A 24,815-nucleotide genomic window follows, 5' to 3' on the forward strand; every position below is an offset into this window, starting at 1 on the left:
CCCTGACCCTGTCCCTTTGTGGGTGAGGGGTCATATTGTTCATGAAGAGAGGGAGTCCTCTGTGCTGTTGGGGTACTGAAGAAGGGAAACACTGCTCTACACAGATATTGAATCAGAGACAAGTAAATAAGTGAAGCAGAAACATCCCTTTGTAACTCTGATAAGGCAAAGACACTGACAAACCCAACAGTACATGGTGGGAATTACATAAAATAAAAATCACAATCAACACAGTCCTTAAATAATACTTTATTTATTTAGTTTTAAAATAGTTTCCTTTTTGTTCTACAGACATCATTTCAAAGAAGTCCGGGACTTGCAAAATATTAACTCTCATTTCTTGTTAATGTAAAATAATGACAGTAAAATAAATTAAACAGAACAAAAGGGTTAAATTACTGAGAGCGGGTTGAAACAATGTTTGACTTGAGGACAAAAATGTAACAATGGTATTCGCAACCATACCCGAGTGATGCTGCCCTAGTTTCTTACAGAAAGCAATCCACTAAGCCTAAAAGGTATGAGCAATGTCTTAACTGACAAACGATAATCATAATGAAGAGCTACACAACAAGAATGGGCTTAGCGGTGTTGCATGCAAGAGAATAGGTCTAATAAAAAAGGTACATTTCAGTGCTAGCTGCATGCAGTGGAGAAAACTGGCCAGTTAGAAACCGTCATGGTGGAAACTAAAATTCCAAAATAATCATGTCATCATCTAAATTACACAGTATTTTTCTCTGGAAGGAGGGTGATAACACATTCAAGTTGAAATCAACTAAACAACTTAAGAATACATTTATAGACCTCAAAATAATGTAATACATGCAAAGGGAAATAAAAGCTGTCAAAAGCTTAAACATCACAAGTCTGTAAGGATTTGAAGTCTTTCGTTGACAAAAATTTGATTAGACTTTGGTTCAGTTCCTGGTGTCAAGAACTTTTCCCTTTCTGTCACCAGCAGGAGTGAATTAAATGCTTCAATATAAACCTCTAATGAGGGAAAGAGAGATAGAGACCAAGAGGTTAATGCAGTTCAAATGGATGTGATGTTTCATACCAGATCATTGGTAAAAACTAACTAGGCGTGGTTTCAGTCTCACCAAGCCTGAAGTACTGCATGAGTACACAATAAACAGGAGAACCAGGTAGTCCTGAGGAATCAGGGTTAAAACAATTCGTACATTAAATAGGTATCTCTATAAAGCCCCCAAATGGGCACAACACTCACCAGTACTTTCCTTGTTAATATCTACGTCGTAAATTCACATCTATTATTAAAATAACTTTTTTGTAGAGGCGGCAAAATCCGCCACACTTTAAGGTAAGAGAATATACATGACTCTGAAAGAAAATAGTTCACATTCCAAGGCATTCAGGCAATCTTTGCTTTTTAATGTTCAATGGAAGATACATTTCCTCAGATGTCAGAAGGGGGTCTCGAAAAGTTAGGAGGAGGGATATCTCATTCACACTGATACACATACACACAATCCACATAAGTGCATCCAGTTAGCACTGCAGGGTCATACAGTCACTGACTACCAAAATGACACCTGGGACACTTTCAGACTGTTCTCCATAGCAATGGGCTGGCTCAACAGCCAGCAGACCTGTCTTACAGTAATAGTACTGTACATAACCTGCTATGTCAGAGAGCTGCAGCAACTGTTTAAGTACAAACAGGACTGCAGCACTCATCTTGTCTTGTGTGTCTGACCACTAGCTACTCAAAGAGAAAGACAGGAACTGAACATAGAGCAGTGATGCTGTTTGTTTCCTTGAATAGATAGTATTTTTTTCCTATCTAGCTAGCTTAGAACTTGATTTAGCTACGGTCTTACAGGCATCGAGTCACTGACAGCACAGTTATCAAAAGTATAAATTAAACATAATTGACTATATATTTTTGTAAGCGAAGTAAGGTAAAATCAACATTATTACGGTAGTTTGACCAGTGAGAGTGTGGAGCCAGTGGTCAAATCTTAACATACTAACACCTAAAAAAGTGACTCTTATCGAGATGTATGAATCAGGTCAAGCCACCAAAGCCCTGTCACAGGCCGGCGGATCATGCTGTAGAAAGTGTACCAGTTGCCATTTAGTATCAACTGAAAGCCCAGTCCAGTCAGTCGGAGAATAGGTCACCAGTCTGTAGTGCTGCAGGTTCAAGCCACTGATCCTGCCCCGCCCTCATGCAAGCAGCTTTTAAGTCTTGTTACAGCTAGCGGACAGAACACAAAGTGCCTACCTACGTACGCACGACAGTCTCCGGGATGAACGAGGTACAGGACAGGGAGAATATTGCTATGTGTTTTACTGTAAAACGTCTCTATGGTTCCACCTGCTCTAGTGTCTTGCCCTCCTGATTATTATATATATTTTTTAAAACAAACAGGAATCACCTTAGTTAAAATAGCTTTTGATACACAGTAGGTTATAAACAAACAGCACTCAGCAAGAAGAGAAGAGTCCATGGGGCTGCATCTCAAGACACCCTATTCCCTATATAGCACACTTCTTTTGACCAAATAGGGTGTCATTCGAGACACAGCCCATGAGTCACAGGTGGTGGCTGTAATACTCAGGAAGGGCTTCCGCCATGGTGGGGGAGGAGGAGGAGAGGGGTGTAGTAAGGAAGTCTTCAGCGCACAAGTTGCTCAAAGTAGGAATTTGTGTCTAGTATCCTCATCCAGAGTGAGGTCCACTACCTCCGGAGGGGACACCCAGTTGGGCTGGGGGGACACGGTAGTCCAGAGCTGGGAGGATTGCCTTGTGCTGTTGTTGAAGTGCTCCCCTGAGTTGGGCTTCCAGGCAGAGGACAGGCTCTGGATCACTCCGGCCCTGGGATGGGCACATCTGTTAAGAGAAGCAGCACAATAACACAACAAGGACATTAGAGCAATGTAAGATAAATATTTGGGAAACAACATTACACTGAGGATTTGGTAAGTGCAAACTATGCATTGCAGTTCACCAGTTCCTTGACGTTGTCACACAGTAAAACTATAATGACAGTTTTGTTGCAGCAATAAAACAGTCGCATGACCGTGATTCTCAAATGAACACGTTTCAGAGAAACACCACATAACGATTACAGTTTCGTAGTGTTTGCAGTGCAGGCAGATGTGACCTCAGTGTGTGTTGTAAGTTATGCTTTCTGAACTCACCTTGCGTTTTCTTGCACTCCTACTATTTCTACCTCACTGTCTGAGGAGGGGATGTTGATGTGGCCCTTGTGCTGAGGGGGTTCCCTGTGGGCCAGTTCTGCCTCCATGTGACCTGCAACACAACAATGCAACACGCTTTAGAATGCAAAGGGACATGTAGAGCTTTGCACCCCAGTAAAACTAATACAACAAATTCATTGTGAAGTTAGGGGAGACTGAAATTATACAATTCACACACCTCTTCTGGAAGTCTAATGGACACGAATATCCGGTTCACTTTAAATTGCAGTCGATCTATGTCAATTTATACTGAACAAAAATATAAACGCAACATGTAAAGTGCTGGTCCAATGTTTCCTGAGCTGAAATAAAAGAGCTCAGAAATAATTTCCATGTGCACAAAAAGCTTACTTCGCTCAAATTTTGTGGACAAACTTGTTTACATCCCTGTTAGTGAGCATTTCTCCTTTGCCAAGATAATCCATCCACTTGACAGGTGGGGCATATCAAGAAGCTGATTAAACAGCATGATAATCACACAGTTGCACCTTGTGCTTGGGACAATAAAAGGCCACACTAAAATGTGCTGTTTAGTCACACAATCCAATTTATTTATAAAGCTCTTCTTGCATCAGATGATGTCACAAAGTGCTGTACAGAAACCTAGCCTAAAACCCCAAACAGCAAGCAATGCAGGTGTAGAATGCACAATGCCACAGATGTGCACAATGCCACACATGTGCACAATACCACAGATGTCTCAAGTTGAGGGAGCATGCAATTGGCATGCTGACTGCAGGAATGTCCATCAGAACTGTTGCCAGATAGTTGAATGTTGATTTCTCTACTAGAGAAATTGGCAGTAACGTCCAACCGGCCTCATAACCACAGACCATTTTGTAACCACGCCAGCCCAGGACCTCCACACCCAGCTTCTTCACCTGCGGGATCATCTGAGACCAACCACTCGGACAGCTGATGTGGGGAAAATCTAATTCTGATTGGCTGGGACTGGCTCCCCAGTGGCTGGGCCTAGCTCCCCCTCCCATCGTCAGCCCACCCATGGCTGCGCCCTTGCCCAGTCACTTGAAATCCATAGATTAGGGAATTCATTAATTTATATTGACTGATTTCATACGAACTGTAACTCAGTAAAATCGTTAAAATTGTTGTATGTCGCATTTATATTTTTGTTCAGTATACAGCTATGTCAATTGACTAACTGAATTGCTATGAAATACATGTACAGCAAGACGAAAAAGAAAAACAGCATTTGCAGCACCAGAAAGGAAAAGACAAGCAGATAGACGGTGTTATTTCTCCTTCAAACTCCAAAAGATCTCCCCTTTCCAACCTTCGGAGCACAGTACAACATGTTCTATTCAACCGTATCCACGTCATGGAGCTTGAGATGGAGGAAATGACATCATTATGACAATATTACCAGGTCTTCATCTCGGGAGAGTTTGGTTCCTATCACTACTTGTTGCCCTAAACAATCTTCTTGTGCCTGTCAATCTGTCTGCGGATTATACAGGAAGTCATCCCAGAGAGGGTGGAAATTTCAGTGTGATATAGCGAGTTTGTAACTGACCTGCTGAGAGAGAGCACAGATGCTGTACTCTTACTGCCCCAGAGTTTTCTCCCATATCCTGGTCCCTGTGTGTTTTTAGCCTTTCATGTGTTATCACGGTTGTCCGGCGCAGGCACACTCTCTCCACAGTCACACTTAAGCTCTCCTGGTTAGAATCAGTGTCCGAAATATCATAGTGGCCCACTACGGGAGGCCCGTCTGTAGAAACAACAGAAAACACTTCATTAATCAAATCACTGTGTCTCTCAGGAGGTCTCACGTTAGCAGACTTCAGTGTTTGCAGCAGACATAGCTACCTCCATGAGCACAAATGCATTCTTTGCCATTTGCCCTGTGAAAAGGTTTACAACCCCACTGACAATATCATAAGTGTTAGACCAAGATGCTTGCAGCACCCCATGGCAGATAATGTAACGGTACACAAAACTGTAGCAGAGCAGTTTGTAGGTCTAGAGCAGACTGTTTGTAGGTCTAGTATAACAGCGCACGATAGGATTTCAGACATGGAATGACTGAGTGGATCAGATACATCATAAAAACCCACATTCTACAACTTCCAATATTTTAATTAATGATCTTGACTGCTTAATGCCACCTGTCATGCGCGGTAATGAATGACCATGCGTTTCAGTTGTAAATATTTTTGTTGCTAGACAATTAACAAGTTAGTAATAATTTAACTATTCAACCTAAATAATTGCCTTTGTTTTGCTCAGCTGTAAATGCAGGGTTTGGTTTTAGGAGTGGGGGGACATAACCTGGCAGGTTTCTTTTTGGGCCTCTAAAGCTCATTTCCTGCATTTTTCCACAATCCAATATGCCAGCTCTAGAACAAAAAGTAAGCAAAATTGCCCAAAGTCATCAAGCTAGGTAAGAGAACATTTTAAAAAATTAAATTATTAATAAGACTGAATTAGATAAAAGGTAATTCAATAATAAATATTGTGTTGCACCTTTAACCAATAGCCTAACAACTTATCACCTCTAGAAAAAAAGACTTGATTCTCTTTATTAGGCATCCTCTATATCAAATTTCAGCCAGACTGACCAGCCAGCCCCATCTGCCTGCACACTCGACCTCCACCAGTCTAGTCAATAACTCAACTCTCCCAACACAAGTTCCTTACCAGTTCCCATCTTTATTTCTTTGTTGTTCCCAAGTGAAAGGTAAAAAAAAAGACATAACACATACACCTGAAATATATTTTAACAACCAGAAACAGCAAATTCTCCAAATAATTAATCTCATAGGCCTTTTTGCACATAATAAAGCAATGCCACTCCGTCCTGTTGCTAGTGGTCCACCACCCTGCAGCACCTCAACCCAACACACCCCACTAAGGTTTAGGATCTTAGTGAAACATTCATTATTGGTTTAGGGTGTTTTAGGCCAAGGCCAACGTGACAACCCACAGGATGGTAGACACCCAGGGCCAGGACTGAGCAATCCAGCAGCTAGGGATTGCCGAAATAGGTATCTTCCATGACGTGAGCACGTTTTCAATACAGACTCCTTTAGTCGTACTGTATTCCATACAAGTAATCCAGACCTCATGAAAGTTGCCCAGTATACCCTTAATCTTGTAATACATTTCTGGTCACACTGTTTCTTCAGATGGTCTCCAGTATCAACATTGCTAAGCAAAAAAAAAAAAAAACATGGAGATGGGAGAATCTGTAGACATGCTGAGATAAAAGATCATACTCTTTGCCAGAATTCAGCCAGCCTTTACAAGACCAAAACATATGCAAATATGTCCCCTTTTGTGTTTACATCTCCAGCAGAGGAATGCCATTTCTGAGTGCATGTAATTTAGTTTCACTGGCATATATTACATTCTAAGGATGGTCTTAAACTGCAGTAATCTACGACTGAGATGATATGCACATGACTGGGTATTCAAACACATCTGTATCCATTCATCATCATCGATAGCTTCTACCAGGTCTTCTTTACATTTTTGTTTGACATTTTTTGTGTCATCGGGAAAAGCCTCTAATACACCTTGACCAGTTTGTAAAACAACTTGTGGTTTGTCATGCCACCTAAAAAATAAAAGCATCTGGCGTGTTCAGGGTTTGTTTCACAGAGAAAATAAAAGTGTTGCGTTCACCTCAGCTCCGTCAGACTGGTCTTCCTTGGCTAACTGACCCTGTGGAGACCCCTGTCACCATCTGATCCTCTTAAATTGAGGCATAACAAATAATTACCTTGGTGTACATTTATACATAATATTATCCAAAAATAGAATCAAATGGTTCAATAATTGAAAATGACCATTATTCCCAGATTCCAGACTGTAGCTTTAAGCTGCTGTCTTGTAGCTACTGTAGGTCTTTACCCATCAAGTCAAGATGGAACGTTGTATCATTCACTGATATTGTTATATACTGTAAAATTCCCCTGAACTCTATAGACTGGTCTTGCCTGGCTGTCTGACCCTGATGGGACCCGTCACCACCTAATCCTGCATTAGAGGGCTGCATTCCCAGGGGATCCGACAGAGATCATTGCAGCACGGTCAGCGGGCAGTCCGAGACTGCTTTGAGATGAAAATGTACAGAACAAAACATAAAAACGCAACAATTTGAAAGATTTTACAGAGTTACAGTTCATACAGTGCCTTCGGGAAAGTATTCAGACTCCTGGACTTTTTCCACATTGTTATGTGACAGCCTTATTCTAAAATGAATACTTCATTTACGTAAGTATTCAGACCAGTTGCTATGAGACTCGAAATTGAGCTCAGGTGGATCCTGTTTCCACTAATCATCCTTGAGATATTTCTACAACTTGGAGTCCATCTGCGGTTGATTCAATTAATTGGACATTATTTAGAAAGGCACACACCTGTCTATATAAGGTCACACAGTTGCTCATTTACGTAAGTATTCAGACCAGTTGCTATGAGACTCGAAATTGAGCTCAGGTGCATCCTGTTTCCACTAATCATCCTTGAGATATTTCTACAACTTGGAGTCCATCTGCGGTTGATTCAATTAATTGGACATTATTTAGAAAAGCACACACCTGTCTATATAAGGTCACACAGTTGACAGTGCATGTCAGAGCAAAAACCAAGCCATGATGTCAAAAAATTGTCCGTAGAGCTCCAAGACAGGATTGTGTCGTGAACAGATCTGGGGAAGGGTACCAAAAAATGCCTGCAGCATTTTCCCCAAGAACACAGTAGCCTCCATTATTCTTAAATGGAAGAATCTTGGAACCACCATGACTCTTGCTAGAGCTGGCTGCCCGGCCAAACTAAGCAATCGGGGGACAAGGGCCTTGGTCAGGGAGGTGACCAAGAACCCGATGGTGACACTGACAGAGCTCCAGAGTTCCTCTGGGGGAATGGGAGAACATTCCAGAAGGAAGGGGAACCTTCCAGAAAGACAACCATCTCTGCAGCACTCAACCAAACCAGGCCTTTATGGTAGAGTGTCCAGACGGAAGCCACTCCTCAGTAAAAGGCACGACAGCCCACTGAGTTTGCCAAAAGGCACCTAAAGGACTCTGATCTGATGAAACCAAGATTGAACTCTTTGGCCTGAATGCCATGCATCACATCTGGAGGAAACCAGGCCCCGCTCATCACCTGGCCAATACCAGCCCTACGGTAAAGCATGGTGGGGTTGTTTTTCAGATGCAGGAGACCAGTCACGATCGAGGGAAAGATGAACGGAGCAAAGTACAGAGAGATCCTTAATGAAAACCTGCTCCAGAATGCTCGGGACCTCAGACTGGGGCGAAGGTTCACCTTCCAACAGGACATATCTAAGCACGTATCCAAGACAACGCAGGAGTGGCTTTGGGACAAGTCTCTGAATATCCTTGAGTGGCCGAGCCAGAGCCCGGACATGAATCCGATTTAACATCTCTGGAGAGAGCTGAAAATAGCTGTGCAGAGACACTCCCCATCCAACCTGACAGAGCTTGAGAGGATCTGAAGAGGATGTTGTTTTTTTAAGTACTTTTTGCTTCATCATTATGGGGTATTGTGTGTAGACTGATAATTATTATTATTTTTTTTAAATACAAAAAATAGAAGAAGGCTGTAACCTAACAATGTGAAGGGGTCTGAATACTTTCCAAGTGCACTGTGTTTTATATAAACACTACCGGTCAAAAGTTTTAGAAAACCTAATTCAAGAGTTTCTATATTTTTACTATTTTCTACATTGTAGAATAATAGCGAAGGCATCAAAATTATGACATAACACATATGGAATCATGTAGTGTTAAACAAATCAAAATATATGTTATATTTGAGATTCTTCAAATAGATAGACCAGGTGTGCAAAGCCGTCAAGGCAAAGGGTGGCTATGTCATGGAAAGAGCATGTGTCCTTCATGTTTTGTACACATACATTCTTTATTAAAAACTTTGAGGGGGCAAAAATAAAATCACTCCCGCCTGTTGTCGATCTCTGTTGTAATAGGAATCTCGGCTGCATAATTTGTGAGTGCAGACAGTGCCGTATGGGAGTCAAGTCAAGAGAAAAGGGCACCACGTTCACAGCAGATGCCAGGCACTCCAAAGGATAAGGGCCCAGAGTTTTCCTGGCTGATCAGAATCACAGGGTCAGGAACAACTCTTTTGGCCCTCCCTATAACTAGGCCTAATGAAGATAAAAATGACTAATATAAACCAAGATTCTCACTTTGTTAATCATACCTGTCCTCAATGGAGAATAACCATAAAGGTATTTGATGTACTTGTAAAACTGGGCTCGCTCTCGCTCTCCAGTGAGATGCTGACATGATACAATACTGTGGTAAACAAATAGAAGACAATTTACAGTACTGTGATCCATACCAGACAATAAGGCAAACCAAATATATCAAATTAACTGTGCACCATGAAATTAAAGGCAGGAGATGGAAGGTGGACAAAGTCTTGTTAACATAAAAGGTTAAAAAAAATGTATCAAAGAATGTCAATCACTACAATTCATGAGCATATGAACACATATTTGACACTGACATACAGCGAAGATCACAAGCAAACAGTAAGAATTTGATGCAGTTTAAACCATGTGGAATTGATAACTGTCGCTATATTCCACAGTACATTTTGATCTGCAAATTGCGATACACCAAAAGATACAGCCCAACTGAATATGCTTCCAGATTTGTTCCTTTAGCTGTCCTGAATGTGTAGTGTTTTAAGAAGTTCTCTTCTTTTTTTTTTTATCCCCCTTTTTCAATCTTGTCTTATCGCTGCAACTCCCCAACGGTCTCGGGAGAGGAGAAGGTGGAGTCACGCGTCCTCGGAAACGTGACCCGCCTAACCGCTCTTCTTAACACCCACCAGCTTAACCGGAAGCCAGCGGCACCAATGTGTCGGAGAAAACACCTTTCCACTGGTGACCGTGGTCAGCATTAGACCGCTGAGCCACATGGGAGGCCCCATCTTTATTATTTTACAAGAAACTGGAGAAGGTTGTTCAGACTCAAGCAACAGGATCTGAACCAGAAAAAGCCACGTTGTCACCTGTATCTTATGTAGGCCGATATAGGAACTAGTAAACAAACATACGCTTTACCACTCTGGAACCCAAACTCTGTTGTGTTAGTGTGAAACCTGGTTTCAGTTTGATAATACAAGTATTATCAATACAACTACTAGTCTAAAAAAGGCTGCGTTTGCATCAAGCACAGGCCAGGTTGGCAGACAAACACACAACCAACACCTAACTACTAGGGCCGGAACTATACCAGTATTGTGTTAGTATCGTGGCAAGGAAACAAAAAACAAAGCAGATTTAACATTTAGGAAAACAGCCCTAAGGTCAGAAACAAACATTATGTTGTCATCCAGCTATAGCACAGAATATTTTATCTACAGCAGTTTTTTAAAGGACCAAAGAGTTTGATCTGCTTCGTGTTCTTTTTTACCATGGAAAAAATATTGTGATACAGGTATCGTTCCCGCCCTACTAACCACTATGAGGATATGAAAATAATAATATTGATATTTTATCTCTTGTTCAACTCAAAAGATAACAAGGCCCACAATCTGCACATAAAAATAAAATAAAAAATGTTTCTCTCAACTGCTATCACTGTATTAGGCCTAATCTTTCACAGTATCAGTGCCACCACAACAGCTGTTCAGGTGAAAAGAGACATCCACTCTACCTACATATAAAAGTTTAACAACGTTCTTGAGTTGGACATCCAAATTCAAGGAATCATATGGGGCAGTGGGTATATTGCGTTAAGAATATAATTCTCTCCAGAATGTTTACTGTTAGTAGAGCAGTATTTAATCAATTACAAATCCTAACCTAGTGGCTGTTGCTCTGAGTAAAATGGCAGTATGATATTCCTCACAACGTTCTCATTCCCAGCATGAATTCAGTATGTCAAGGCAAATGCTATGAAGCAGCCCCCTGCCTAATTGGTTGTCTGGGGTGCTGTAATGCACGTTTTTGTGCGAACTGACACAGTGTGTGTGTGTGTGTGTGTTAGCTGGTAAACATGTATACTTTTGGAATAGGCCATACTGCAAGCAATACAATGAGAGCCCTGACTTGACAGTCTCTGTCGATAAAATATGCATTGTCCGTGTCAATGATGCATGTTATGCAGTACAAACAAGTAATTTGGCTCCGTTGAGTTGTTTAAAACGCATTAAGAGATTTCACATGGATTCAGTGCAGTGAATCACAGTGATTCAAGTTCTGCAGGCATGGAGGACTTTAGAGTGCCATTCAAATGTAATCACCTGTTTCTGACTGCGGTTGATTGTGTTGTTTTTGTACTTGTACAGTCTTTATGTAAAAACACAGGCAATGCCATGCTCTCCGGGTTAACTAGTATGGAATACTGCACATAATGGACTTTCAGTAGAATTGGTGGCTTGGTGACTAAAATCAACGATAACATTTGGAAATCAGATAAGCACATCTGCAATCATCACTGTGTGCGTGATGGTAATGGAACTTTATCCATTCGGGAAATACAGCACTAATGCAGTCCATGAGTCAAACAAGCCCATCTAAACTTTCAATAGCCCGGGGTCGGAAATGTCCGGGTTTCCATTTTGGGTGGCCACTGGCACTACGTCAGGCAGGACGTTGTTGTTGAGGGGATCGGGGGACATGCTGCTCATGGTGATGTTCTCCTGGGCCAACATGTACACCGCCATTGTCTCCTGCGACTCCGACGAGGGAAGGAAGGAGCTGGGCAGTGACGGGCATGGCGCCCTGTGACGGTGCCGCACAGGGGCGTCGCTCGAGTGGATGGATGAGTCGCCGCTGTCGTCCGAGTCGAGGCGCGTCAGCTTCTCCATCCAGACGCGGAAGCGCTCCTCGGTCTGCTGCTGCATCACGGCGAAGCGCGTCATGGCCTCCTCCAGCACGCTGCCAATGCTGTTCCTGTCCCACGAGCCACCGCTGTCCAACAGGCCCTGAATCTGAGCGCTCACTCCGGAACCCTCCGCTGCACGGCAGAAGCCAGCTTTAAAGACATTGAGGCCAAAGCCATAAGAAACACAGTAGTACTTTTCATGTACGCTGGTGGACTGTTTTTGTTTGTTTCGTTTTCATGCTGATGACGGACTACGTTTTCATGCAGTTGTAGCAGTCAGGTCTGTGTAGGGAATGCAGTAATGGTTGATAACATGGAGTTCTACAGATCCATTCCGGACAGAAATTGGTGTTTTAGTGAGTTGCTGTACCTCTTCATTGAAAGTGTTTACTGAAGATTAACCGTCTATAGTTTTGGCGATAAGATAAAGAAACTAACTACACGCACGGTACAATTACAGCATACATTAAATAAAGATGAAGCACCAAGCCACAAAGTACCATGGTTTTGAAATTCCACCTTGGATGTCAAATGTACTTAAACAAGCAAGATATGACCTATTTGATCTAGCACTAGCAGGCAAGTAGCAGGCAAAGCATTTTACCACTACCTCCATGTTATTTCTGTGCTTTAACCCAGTCTAAATAAGGACAATTCTACCTCAAATTAATATAAATTTGTCACCGCACTGCCAACTTTTTATTTTATTATTATTATTCAGGGAAAACCCATTGAGACCAGGGTCTCATTCAAGGGTGCCCTGATCATAGTAATACAAAAACAAAACACTGAGAAATACCATACGCCAAAACTGTAATACACCAGCTAGCAACATCATTGAGATAACAATGGAATGCCAGAGTAAGAAACAGAGGAAGAAGAAAAAAACTCAATATGAAAGGTCAAGAGCTTAAAGCAATAATGATATTTATTTGATCTACAGTTTATTTTATTTAACTAGGCAAGTCAGTACTAGGGCAATTTATATTTGACCCATTGTACTGATTGAAGTTGAACAACACATTGTTTCTGTAATTCAAGAACTCATTTGTGAACCCAACGTCAGTGTGCTGCTAAGTTTAGCTTCCTCCACTGTTCCTGTCCCCATACCAGGCTCAAACCAGTGATCCTCTGCTTTGCAACATGTGACTGCCCTCCTTGACAACTGTTTGAGCTATTCAAAAAAGGTACGACAATGGAAATACATTATTCTATTTTTGTGTTATCCTCTACCCATTTTTAAATCCATTGTATCCACATGGTTATTTTTATTTATTTTTTAAATTGTCAAATAAAAATCTATCAATTCACTCCAATTATCAGGGAAGACAAACGCAAGGGTCACTTATAAAACATCAATAAGACAATGTGTGACAATCTAGAATATAATTAATCTTAAAATGGTGTACTCAAAAAATGCCTATAAACCGAGTCTATGATTGTTTATTTTTTTGCTAGCTTTGACGAGATGCTGCAGGTTAGTGCAATCATTGGACGGGAAAAGGGATACCTATTCAGTTGCACAACAATGCATTCAACCGAATTGTGTCTCCCACATTTAACCCAACCCCTCGGAATAAGGAGAGCAGCTGTTGTTGGGGGTTAACTGCCTTGCTCAAAGGCAGAATGGCAGATTTTTACACCTTGCCGGCTCGGGGATTCGAACCAGCGACCTTTTGATTACTGGCCCAACGTTCTTAACCGTTAGGCTACCTGCTACCCCATGAGGATCTCCTAAAAATTGGCACCGCATTGCCAACAAAGGTGTTTATTAGAACCTATTAGACTTGAAGCATCTGCTGTAACAGTCAACCAGAGCTATGAAAACAGCTGCGGCGAGAACCAGAGCTATGAAAACAGCTGCGTCGAGAACCACTGCACTGAAAACAGGTGCTACTTCTGTCTGTAAAACACTGGACTGGCGCCCAGGGGAAACTGGAAGGGCCACAATTGAATAAATCAACAGTTCCTCAACACAACCAGCACGGTAGGCTAGAAATCCGGTGTAAAATGGCATGGTGAACTACTGGAAGGCTCTGGAAGATGGAGACATCTCATTCCATTCTGCATCAGTCTCTCTATGACAAAGGACAGGGAGAAGTAAATCACAATAGGGTGGTTCCAATTGATTTCAATCCCTTTTGACCGCACTCCTTTTAAATTTGAACAAAGGTAGACATTAATAGAAGTCGTCAGAAAGTAACTTTTTGGACCTGAATGCCACAACATTTAGGAGAGGTGCTCAAAGCTGACCCATTTTGCATACCCCCACTACCATGAGACAGCCCTGTCTTCATCACTGGAAAAGGTAAATTGTTGAGTTTAATATAAAAGCTTACAAACAGGGTTGTCAAACTATTTTTTGTACAAATGTTTAATAATGTATTTATATTTTTACATTTGACCTTTTACATCAACTCTGAATTTTTCACATTTGTTGTAGCTTAGACTAGAGGATGACCCATATGGTTTTTTTAAGGCTGATGCAGATACTGATTTTGGGGGGGTCAAGATGGCCAATATTTTAGACCGATTTCAAAATCATTAAATTAGAAAATGAATACAGTCATGTATGAATTATAATGCATCAATTAAAATAAAATAAAAAGTGTAACCAATCTAACGACATAACTGTAATAATTTTATCTGAATGGTAAATCTCTTGATAACCTAAATAAATTAAGATGGCATAAGCCTACTCACAATACAGGTGAATGCCCATTCAATAAGAGCGTGTGCATGCATTGAGTTATTGAGCTTGTTCTGGCTGATATAGCAATCTAATCCGACTTTTCAATTCAAGGATACAATTGCGGCTAGTCAAATCAGCACACCAGGAAATAGCTAACCTTACAGTGCAAATCAGATGGCTTGTTGCTGAAAATGGTGCATGCTCAAAATGATAACTAACCAACTAACGTTAGCTAGTTACATTGGCAATTAGCTCATAGCATCATGTTTATCTAACCAGCAAGGTAGCTAATATAGCAAGCTACCCAACAACACAAATTAAAGGGTTAGTTATCGTAATATTTGCTAACAGATGCTTTGCTAGATAGCTGGCTAGCTTATTGCATGCATGTCGGGGCACATCGACATGAGCCTGATTGGCAAATTAACTAATATTTGCAACAGGAGTTTAATTTTGGTTACTATAATTTTGGTTAAATTCAGTTCGCAATACCGAACCTTTCTTTTGGAGAAGGAGCTTGCTGCTGATTTTCCGACATGGCATTAGATAGACTAGAAAAGGGCAATATCGGCCCGATATATGAGCTCAGTTGTTTATCGGTAGTTCTCTACCGTAGACCCTATTTTACATGATTTGAAGTGTTTGTGTTGTGCTTGCCATTGTTTGAGAAACAGCATGCTCTTGAATACAGGGTGGGTATCATGTTTTGGCTGATAAATGTACTGAAATGGGAATAGAATTGACATTTCAACTTTCAAATGATCGCATAGAGGTTTTACATTATACTGTCAATCTTCCATAGGAAACCCATTGAAATAGAAATATAGGCAATAGAGTAGACCTCACTATTTATGTTGACATTCGATGGTGGCTGGACCAGCAGACATCTTTGTGGTAGTAATTGGAATTTAACAATCCGATTGCAGCAGTCTGAAGGGATATGTCGATTCTATGATTGAAATATACCTACCCCATATTGGGGCGGCAGGGTAGCTAGTGGTTAGAGCGTTGGACTAGTAACCGGAAGGTTACAAGTTCAAACCCCCGAGCTGACAATCTGTCGTTCTGCCCCCTAACTAGGCTGTCATTGAAAATAAGAATTTGTTCTTAACTGACTTGCCTGGTTAAATAAAGGTAAAATATTCAAGAGAATGCTTTGTCTCTGCTGATAGTAGGCACAACTCACCTTATGGAAAATACAGTCTAAACTACACCATTGTGGGAGAAACAATATATACACACACACCATACAGTTGAAGTCGGAAGTTCACATACACCTTAGCCAAATACATGTAAACTCAGTACTTCACAATTCCTGACATTTAATCCAAGTAAAAATTCCTTGTATTCGGTCAGTTAGGCTGACTACTTTATTTTTAGAATGTGAAATGTCAGAATAATAGCAGAGAGAATGACTTATTTCAGCTTTTATTTCTTTCATCACATTTCCAGTGGGTCAGAAGTTTACAATTAGTATTTGGTAGCATTGCCTTTAAATTGTTTAACCTGGGTCAAACGTTTCAGGTAGCCTTCCACAAGCTTCCCATAATAAGCTGGGTGAATTTTGGCCCATTCCTCCTGACAGAGCTGGTATAACTGAGTCAGGTTTGTAGGCCTCCTTGCTCACACACGCATTTTCAGTTGTGCCCACAAATATTCTATATGATTGAGGTTAAGGCTTTGTGATGGCCACTCCAATACCTTGACTTTATTGTCCTTAAGCCAGTTTGCCACAACTTTGAAAGTATGCTTGGGGTCATTGCCCTCACTACATATTTGTCGCCAGACCCACTGGCTCCAGGTCATCTATAAGGCTTTGCTAGGTAAAGCCCCGCCTTATCTCAGCTCACTGGTCACGATAACACCCACCCGTAGCACGTGCTCCAGCAGGTATATCTCACTGGTCATCCCCAAAGCCAACACCTCCTTTGGCCACCTTTTCTTCCAGTTCTCTACTGCCAATGACTGGAACGAATTGCGCAAAAAAAAGCTGAAGTCAGAGATTTATCTCCCCCACTAACTTTAAACATCAGCTATCTGAGCAGCTAACCAATCGCTGCAGCTGTACACAACCAAATCAAAATCAAATCAAATTTTATTTGTCACATACACATGGTTAGCAGATGTTAATGCGAGTGTAGCGAAATGCTTGTGCTTCTAGTTCCGACAATGCAGTAATAACCAACAAGTAATCTAACTAACAATTCCAAAACTACTGTCTTATACACAGTGTAAGGGGATAAAGAATATGTACATAAAGATATATGAATGAGTGATGGTACAGAGCGGCATAGGCAAGATACAGTAGATGGTATCGAGTACAGTATATACATATGAGATGAGTAGGTAAACAAAGTGGCATAGCTCAAAGTGGCTAGTGATACATGTATTACATAAAGATGCAGTAGATGATATAGAGTACAGTATATAGGTATACATATGAGATGAATAATGTAGGGAATGTAAACATAATAGATAGCATTGTTTAAAGTGGCTAGTGATATATTTTACATCATTTCCCATTATTAAAATGGCTGGAGTTGAGTCAGTGTGTTGGCAGCAGCCACTCAATGTTAGTGGTGGCTGTTTAACAGTCTGATGGCCGTGAGATAGAAGCTGTTTTTCAGTCTCTCGGTCCCAGCTTTGATGCACCTGTACTGACCTCGCCTTCTGGATGATAGCGGGGTGAACAGGCAGTGGCTCGGGTGGTTGTTGTCCTTGATGATCTTTATGGCCTTCCTGTAACATCCAATCTACCAACCTCATCCCCATATTGTTTTTTACTGTTTTGCACACCATATTTCTACTTGCACATCATCATCTGCAAATCTATCACTCCAATGTTAATTTGCTAAATTGTGATTACTTTGCTACTTTGGCCTATTTTCCTTACCTCCTCACGCCATTTGCACACACTGTATATAGACTTTGTGTTTTTGACTGTACTTTGTTTATTCCATGTAAACGTGTTGTTTGTGTCGCACTGCTTGCTTTAACTTGGCCAAGTCGCAGTTGTAAATGAGAACTTGTTCTCAAATGGCCTACCCGGTTAAATAAAGGTTAAATTTAAAAAATTGTCAATTTGGAGACCCATTTGCGACCAAGCTTTAGAGGTCTTGAGATCTGAGGTCTTGAGTTGTTGCTTCAATATATCCACAATTTTCCTACCTCATGATGCCATCTATTTAGTGAAGTACACCAGTCCCTCCTGTAGCAAAGCACACCCACAACATGATGCTAACACCCCCGTGCTTCACTGTTGGGATGGTGTTCGTCGGCCTGCAAGCAATCCCCCCTTTTCCTCCAAACATAAAATGGTCATTATGGCCAAACGGTTCTATTTTTGTTTCATGAGACCAGAGGACATTTCTCCAAAAACTATGATCTTTGTCCCCATGTGCAGTTGCAAACCGTATGGCTTTTTTTAAATGGCGGTTTTGGAGCAGTGGCTTCTTCCTTGCTGAGCGACCTTTCAGGTTATGTTGATATAGGACACGTTTTACTGAGGATATGGATACTTTTGCACCTGTTTTCTCCAGCATCTTCACAAGGTCCTTTACTGTTGTTCTGGGATTGATTTGCACCAAAGTACGTTCATCTCTAGGAGAAAGAACCCGTCTCCTTCCTGAGCGGTATGACGGCTGCGTGGTCCCATGGTGTTTATACTTGCGTACTATTGTTTGTACAGATGAATGTGATACCTTCAGGCGTTTGGAAATTGCTCCCAAGGATGAACCAGAATTGTGTAGGTTTACAATTTTTTTCCTGAGGTCTTGGCCGATTATGTTTTATTTATTTTGATGTCAAGCAAAGAGGCACTGAGTTTGAAGGTAGGCCTTCAAATACATCCACAGGTACACCTCCAATTGACTCAAAGGATGTCAATTAGCCTATCAGAAGCTTCTAAAGCCATGACATAATTTTCTGGAATTTTCCAAGCTGTTTAAAGGCACAGTCAATTTAGTGTATGTAAACTTCTGACACACTGGAATTGTGGTACAGTGAATTATAAGTGAAATAATCTGCCTGTAAACAATTGTTGGAAAAATGACTTGTCTCATGCACAAAGTAGATGTCCTAACCAACTTAACAAACAACAAACTGCTTTTGGCAGCAAGAAATTTGTAGAGTGGTTGATAAACGAGTTTTAATGACTCCAACTTAGGTGAATGTAAACTTCCGACTTCAACTGTGTGTGTATTATAATATATATAAATAATAATTTATGTTAAAGGATTAAAAAAATACATGTTTTTACAAATTTGTTTGACAAACCTGTTGGTATGCATTTAAATATCAAACTCAACCCTTTACCTTTTCCAGTGATTAAGACATGGATGTCTCGTGGTAGGGTAGGGTATGCAAAAATGGGTCAACTTCAATTTCTGACCACTTACACAACGGACAAATATGGAAAGTTTTGATCAAATCAAAATAATGTGCGGTCAAAAAGTGATTGAAATCAAATGGAACAACGCAATACTATGTACGCCTTCAACGTGAATGACACATTTACTACTATGGTATGTCACAGCTTTGAGATACTACACAAGGTTACTACTATGTCACTACACAAGGTTACTACTATGTCACAAGGTTACCGCTGCACACTGTTCTCACAGTGAATAACACACAGTGAGGTCATATACTGTGGTAAAGAATTGCTCCCTACAGCAGCACAGAACAAACTAGCAAATTAGAGGTTAAACAATAACCCAATTGTAACATTCTCAATAAATTATGTCTATATTCCCACAACATGCCAATAACGACAGTCACAGTTCAACAAGAACACTACCAACGTGTGGATTACGTGGTAAAGACGCGATGTGTTGTAATCTTTAAAAGGCATGGTGAATGGAGACAAATTAAAACAGTGGAACAGTCATTAAAACATTCAACACTCAGTGATGCCTGTGCTAGTATCCATTTCAGATGAGCAAACATGAATAACCAGAAGTGCCAGTGAGTGATTGCATTGGCTTGGGAGCAATCGTTACTTCACGTCTCTAGTGAATGTATGTGGAGTGACTCATCTGAAATGTCTCAAGAAATGTTTAGCCTCTACAGCCTTATTCTAAAACAGATTAAATAAAAAATGTTCCTCAATCTACACACAATACCCCATAATGAAAAAGCGAACAGGTTTTTTGACATTTTTGTAAATGTATAAAATAAAAAAAGAATACCTTATTTCCATAAGTATTCAGACCCTTCGCTATGAGACTCGAAATTGAGCTCAGGTGCATCCTGTTTCCATTGATTAACCTTGAAATGTTTATACAACTTGATTGGACATGATTTGGAAAGGCACACAACAATCTATACAAGGTCCCAGAGTTGCAGTGCATGTCAGAGCAAAAACCAAGCCATGAGGTCTAAGGAATTGTCCGTAGAGCTCCAAGACAGGATTGTGTCGAGGCACAGATCTGGGTACGGGTACCAAAACATTTCTGCAGCACTGTAGGTCCCCAAGAACACAGTGGCCTCCATCATTCTTAAATGGAAGAAGTTTGGAACCACCAAGACTCTTCCTAGAGCTGGCCGCCGGGCCAAACTGAGCACCTGGGGAGAAGGGCCTTGACCAAGAACGCAACGGTCACTCTGACAGAGCTCCAGAGGTCTTCAGTGGAGATGGGAGAACCTTCCAGAAAGACAACAAATCAAGCATTTATGGTAGAGTGGCCAGACGGAAGCCACTCCAGAGTAAAAAGCACATGACAGACCGCTTGGAGTTTGCCAAATGGAACCTAAAGGACTCTCAGAATATGAGAAACAAGATTCTCTGGTCTGATGAAACCAAGATTGAACTCTTTGGCTTAAATGCCAAGTATCAGGTCTAGAGGAAACTTGGCACCATCACTACGGTGAAGCATGGTGGTGGCAGCATCATGCTGTGGGGATGTTTTTCAGCCGCAGTGACTGGGACACTCGTCAGAATCGAAGGAAAGATGAACAGAGCAAAGTACAGTGAGATCATTGATGAAAACCTGCTCCAGAGCGCTCAGGACCTGGGGCAAAGGTTCAGCTTCCAACAAGACAATGACCGCAAGCACACAGACAATGCAGGTGTGGCTTCAGGACAAGTCTCTGAATGTCATCGAGTCAGCCAGAGCCCGGACTTGAACCATATCGAACATCTCTGGAGGGACCTGAAAATAGCTGTGCAGCTCCCCATCCAACTTGACAGAGCTTGAGAGGATCTACAGAGAAGAATGGGAGAAACGACCCAAATACAGGTGTGCCAAGCTTGTAGCGTCATCCACAAGAAGACTTGAGGGTGTAATCACTGCCAAAGGTGCTTCAACAAAGTACTGAGTAAAGGGCCTGAATGCTTATGTAAATGTAATATTTTTATTGATTTTAAAAATTGGCATTTCCTAAAAGAAAATACTTTTTGCTGTCATTATGGGGTATTGTGAGGAAGAAATAAAAAACTATCCATTTTAGAATAAGGCTGTAATGTAACAAAATGTGTAAGTCAATGGGTCTGAATACTTTCCAAATGCACTATACCTGTGATGTCTGGAGCAAATGTATAGTGATTGTTACTTCATGGTATGCTAAATGTGGGTTACTTGGAATGTCTGTAGTAAATGTATTTAACATGGGATATACATGTGGTGAATATTACCGCTGGGTGGGTTGGGGTGAATGTGTCTGGTGTTGATTGTTACCTGGGATATCTGTGGTGATTGTCTTGCCGCCTGATGTCTCATCTTCAGAGGAGCTGGTGCTAGAGTCACAGGTGAGGTCACTGTCACTTGTACTGCTGTCCTGCAGCAGGTTGTACTTCTTCCTCGCCGCTGCCTCACGCTTCTGCCTCAGCAGCCGTATCCGCTCCTTGTGCTTCTGGCTCCGGTGACCTTTGACTTTAGCCAGCCGGCCGTTGGTCTGCTTCTCGCTGCCTGCTCCTCCTGCCACAGCCGGCTGGCAGCGGTTCTTCTTGGCTGCCATTGTGTTGGTGGACATCTCACTTTCAGAACGTGAACGCCGGGACTTTTGCCTGCTTGACGATGACGTTTGACACCCTGCTGCCAGCCCGGTGTCAGCCACCGTGGTGCCCTCATCCCCTGACGCCTGCGAGGCGGCTCCCTCCTCACCAGAAGAGAGTGTGTCTGAGTCGGCCTGGTGGCCACTGGAGGAGGGCGAGAGCATACAGGGGTTGGAGGAGTCGCTCTCGTAGACGTGGCCTGAGGCGGGCTTGTCACTGCTGGTGGAGGCGTGCTGGGACTCTGGAGAGTCTCTCCTTAGCTCCTTCATGAGGCAGGGCATGGAGAGCAGGCTGGGCTCACCCTCCATCTGCAAGGGACTGTCCCACTCTTCTCCTGGTGGAAAGCTGGTGGTGCTCTCTGTTTTAAAGGGCTCCCCCTGCTCCCCCCTAAAAGCAGCTGCTGACCCCACCTGTGCAGGACACTCTGGGAGGTTCTCGCCATCCACAAACTCCTCTGTGTCTGCCATCTTAAGGCTAGTTGAGAGTAGGGCCCCGTGGTCTGTCTGTCTTAGAAGAGTGGGCCTGGACAGGAACTCACCTGGAACAATATATATTTAGGGAAAAGGTGATACCTGGTCAGTTGTATAACTGAATGCATTCAACTGAAATGTGTCTCCTGCACACACACACACACACACATATATATATATATATATAAAGAAATGCAACTTCACACAGACTGTTTGGTTCAAACGCCCAAGGAAGCTGGCTATTTTTCTTCTTTGCTAGCTGGCTAATGGTAGCTTAGCTGTCTGGCTAGGTAGCTAGATTAGTGTGTGAGTGTGGGGGGCTGTATAGTACTGTACTGTAACGTTGGATGCCAACCGCCGATAAACCCCACAAAAGAAGAGGCGGGGGCTAGAACTGTAGCTAGCTAGTGTCTTTCACCCCCACCAGTCGTGCACCACTTAACCCGCAGTTCTGAGGGCAGGTGTTCGGCAGGCGGGAGCAAAGGTCACTGTGTGCTTGCTAGGACTCTGGTACACAGCTGGTGGGACGAAACAGGTAGCAAGCTAGGACATCGGTAGACAGTGTCCTTTGCTCCAGAAAAACTCAAATACTTGCATTTCTCTTTTGACGCATTTTAATCAGGGGAAATCCTGAATATCAAGTGCCTCACAAGCATGAAGATGGCTGGTGAATAGGAGGAGGAGGAGGAGGGGGGCTTTAATACAGGAACCAATGGGATGCTTGGACGCAATGCAGGAATGCCCACATGCAGGAACGCCCTGAATTGCGGGCCGCTACTGAGAAAGGCTGCAAGTTTCCCATAAATCGATTGGTTTTGACGAGTGGATTCAGTTGCGGGGAAGGACGGGTGATTTGTAAACATGGTCATCCATGCATTTGTTATACTAGCACGAACCCGCTGGGCAGATAACTACGTAGTTAGCCAACTACCTAAAATGGAAGAGACGTAACATTAGCTATGCTAGTGACGATTCGATTTAAAACGCATTCCTTTAACTAGCCATGGTATGCTAGCCAGTTAGCACTGACGGCGTATCTAGCTATGCAGGCGAACATGCTAGCTAGCATCTTACCTTGGACCGGGTGTTACACGCTTGTTTCCTCAGTGTCCGACTTCTGTGACATCTTATTTTTATATATGCATATATATTTATGTATGACTTATACAAATAATACACTTGCAACGTCAACCTTAGTCCATTCACACATACGAATACCAGCTAGCAACTTATTTCAAAATGTCCCCACTGGCCGATGTTCACATAAAATGTGCGTCACTTCCGTGGTTGTAAATGACATTAGGGAAAACTAGCACCTCGATGCGTCTAGGAGGTAGTGTAGCTACGTAATCACTTCAGGTTGTTGTATGTGCACTGTGCATATTGGTTTTGAACTTAAATCAATAAAGCCGTGCTCACATTGACAGTTTGAATTTATTTTGTATATCCGATTCGAATCTGTTCTTTTTCCTGCAGTCTGAACAGGCAAAAAGTACATGGAATCAGATATTTCAAGCCACATTTCGTTTGAAGTCCAATACTATGCAAATCTGATTCCTGGACATGTCACTTGTTGAATGGTCAAACTACTCTGACATTTTGACAATAACATGTGGTAGCTAACAAGCTTGTTAATTAGTGAATGTGCTAGAAAGCTAAACAGCTAGCTACTTGACTGTTGTGGCTAGCCAAAAATGACTCATTTTGAAAGTTTGATCATGTTATCCTTTTTGGCTTTAAAAAGTGTTCTTACACTGATTTTGAACGTTCAACGGACCTGGGAAACGTCCATGTCAGGCATTGTCACCCCAGCATGCTACATAACTTCTGAATGATAGGAAGCACCACCAATCAGCTGCATCATTTGTGGGGGACGACATGTTTACCGTTGCATTGTTTTCATAGGAAACTATTTGTGGCTCATCTTTACTTTCCTACCTATGATTTTGTAAGACAGCTAAAGATACCCTTAGACACATTCTGGAAAGAATATAGCCTAAACAGCCTCGCTGACAAGTTAGTGAAAAACCTTTATGATTTCCATAAACATTTATTATCTTTAAAAATACTTTCAACACTTACCATCCCCAAAATGTGTCATTTTAAAGGCAGCCCTTTAGACATGGAGAAATTCATGAAGTCCACCTTCATCTCCAGTTGAGCATCGATTGCAGCCTTAGACAAGGAGAAAACAGTTAACTTAAAATATAAGTGTCACAATGTACGGTATTATCACAAAGTTCATGTTGTCAAAACTCCCATATTCTCGCTTTGCCGCTTCAATTTTTACTTCCACAAGAGATGGACTCTAATGGGGAAATACGATATTTAGAAAAGCATACCACAAATTTAGAAAAATTTAAATGAAAATTTAAAAAATACTAACATTTCTTACTGGGCTCAAATCTCTGTAGGGTTCTAGTTTCTTTTACAAAGGTATCATTTTTTGTTTCAACGTGGCAACTTGCTGCAGAGGGAGGAGAAACCCATGGCAGTACATTTCACAGGAAAGCAGAATGGCAAATACTACCAGCTTAAAACATCATAACATGATTAAACCTCACAAAGTGTAAGTAT

At 41.8% G+C, this 24,815-nt stretch overlaps 1 protein-coding gene across 2 annotated transcripts; it reads right to left on the reverse strand.

Moving 5' to 3' along the window:
• Window positions 1–237: 237 nt before the first annotated feature.
• Window positions 238–23,553, reverse strand: LOC118385368 (uncharacterized protein C18orf25 homolog). Of its 2 annotated transcripts, XM_035772460.2 has the most exons (5): window positions 23,313–23,547; window positions 21,452–22,306; window positions 4,765–4,962; window positions 3,171–3,282; window positions 238–2,859 (listed from the first exon to the last, which is right to left on the reverse strand). In XM_035772460.2, exons 2-5 carry the CDS (start codon window positions 22,233–22,235, stop codon window positions 2,661–2,663), a joined length of 1,293 nt encoding a protein of 430 aa, XP_035628353.1. In that variant the 5' UTR covers window positions 22,236–22,306; window positions 23,313–23,547; the 3' UTR covers window positions 238–2,660. The 2 variants fall into 2 exon arrangements, with proteins under 2 accessions (XP_035628353.1, XP_035628354.1); XM_035772461.2 differs by lacking the exon at window positions 4,765–4,962 and having other exon boundaries at window positions 23,313–23,553.
• Between the last annotated feature and the right edge of the window lie 1,262 nt (window positions 23,554–24,815).

The sequence above is a fragment of the Oncorhynchus keta genome, chromosome 6, assembly GCF_023373465.1.
Source record: "Oncorhynchus keta strain PuntledgeMale-10-30-2019 chromosome 6, Oket_V2, whole genome shotgun sequence".
NCBI classification, from domain to species: Eukaryota; Metazoa; Chordata; class Actinopteri; order Salmoniformes; family Salmonidae; genus Oncorhynchus; species Oncorhynchus keta.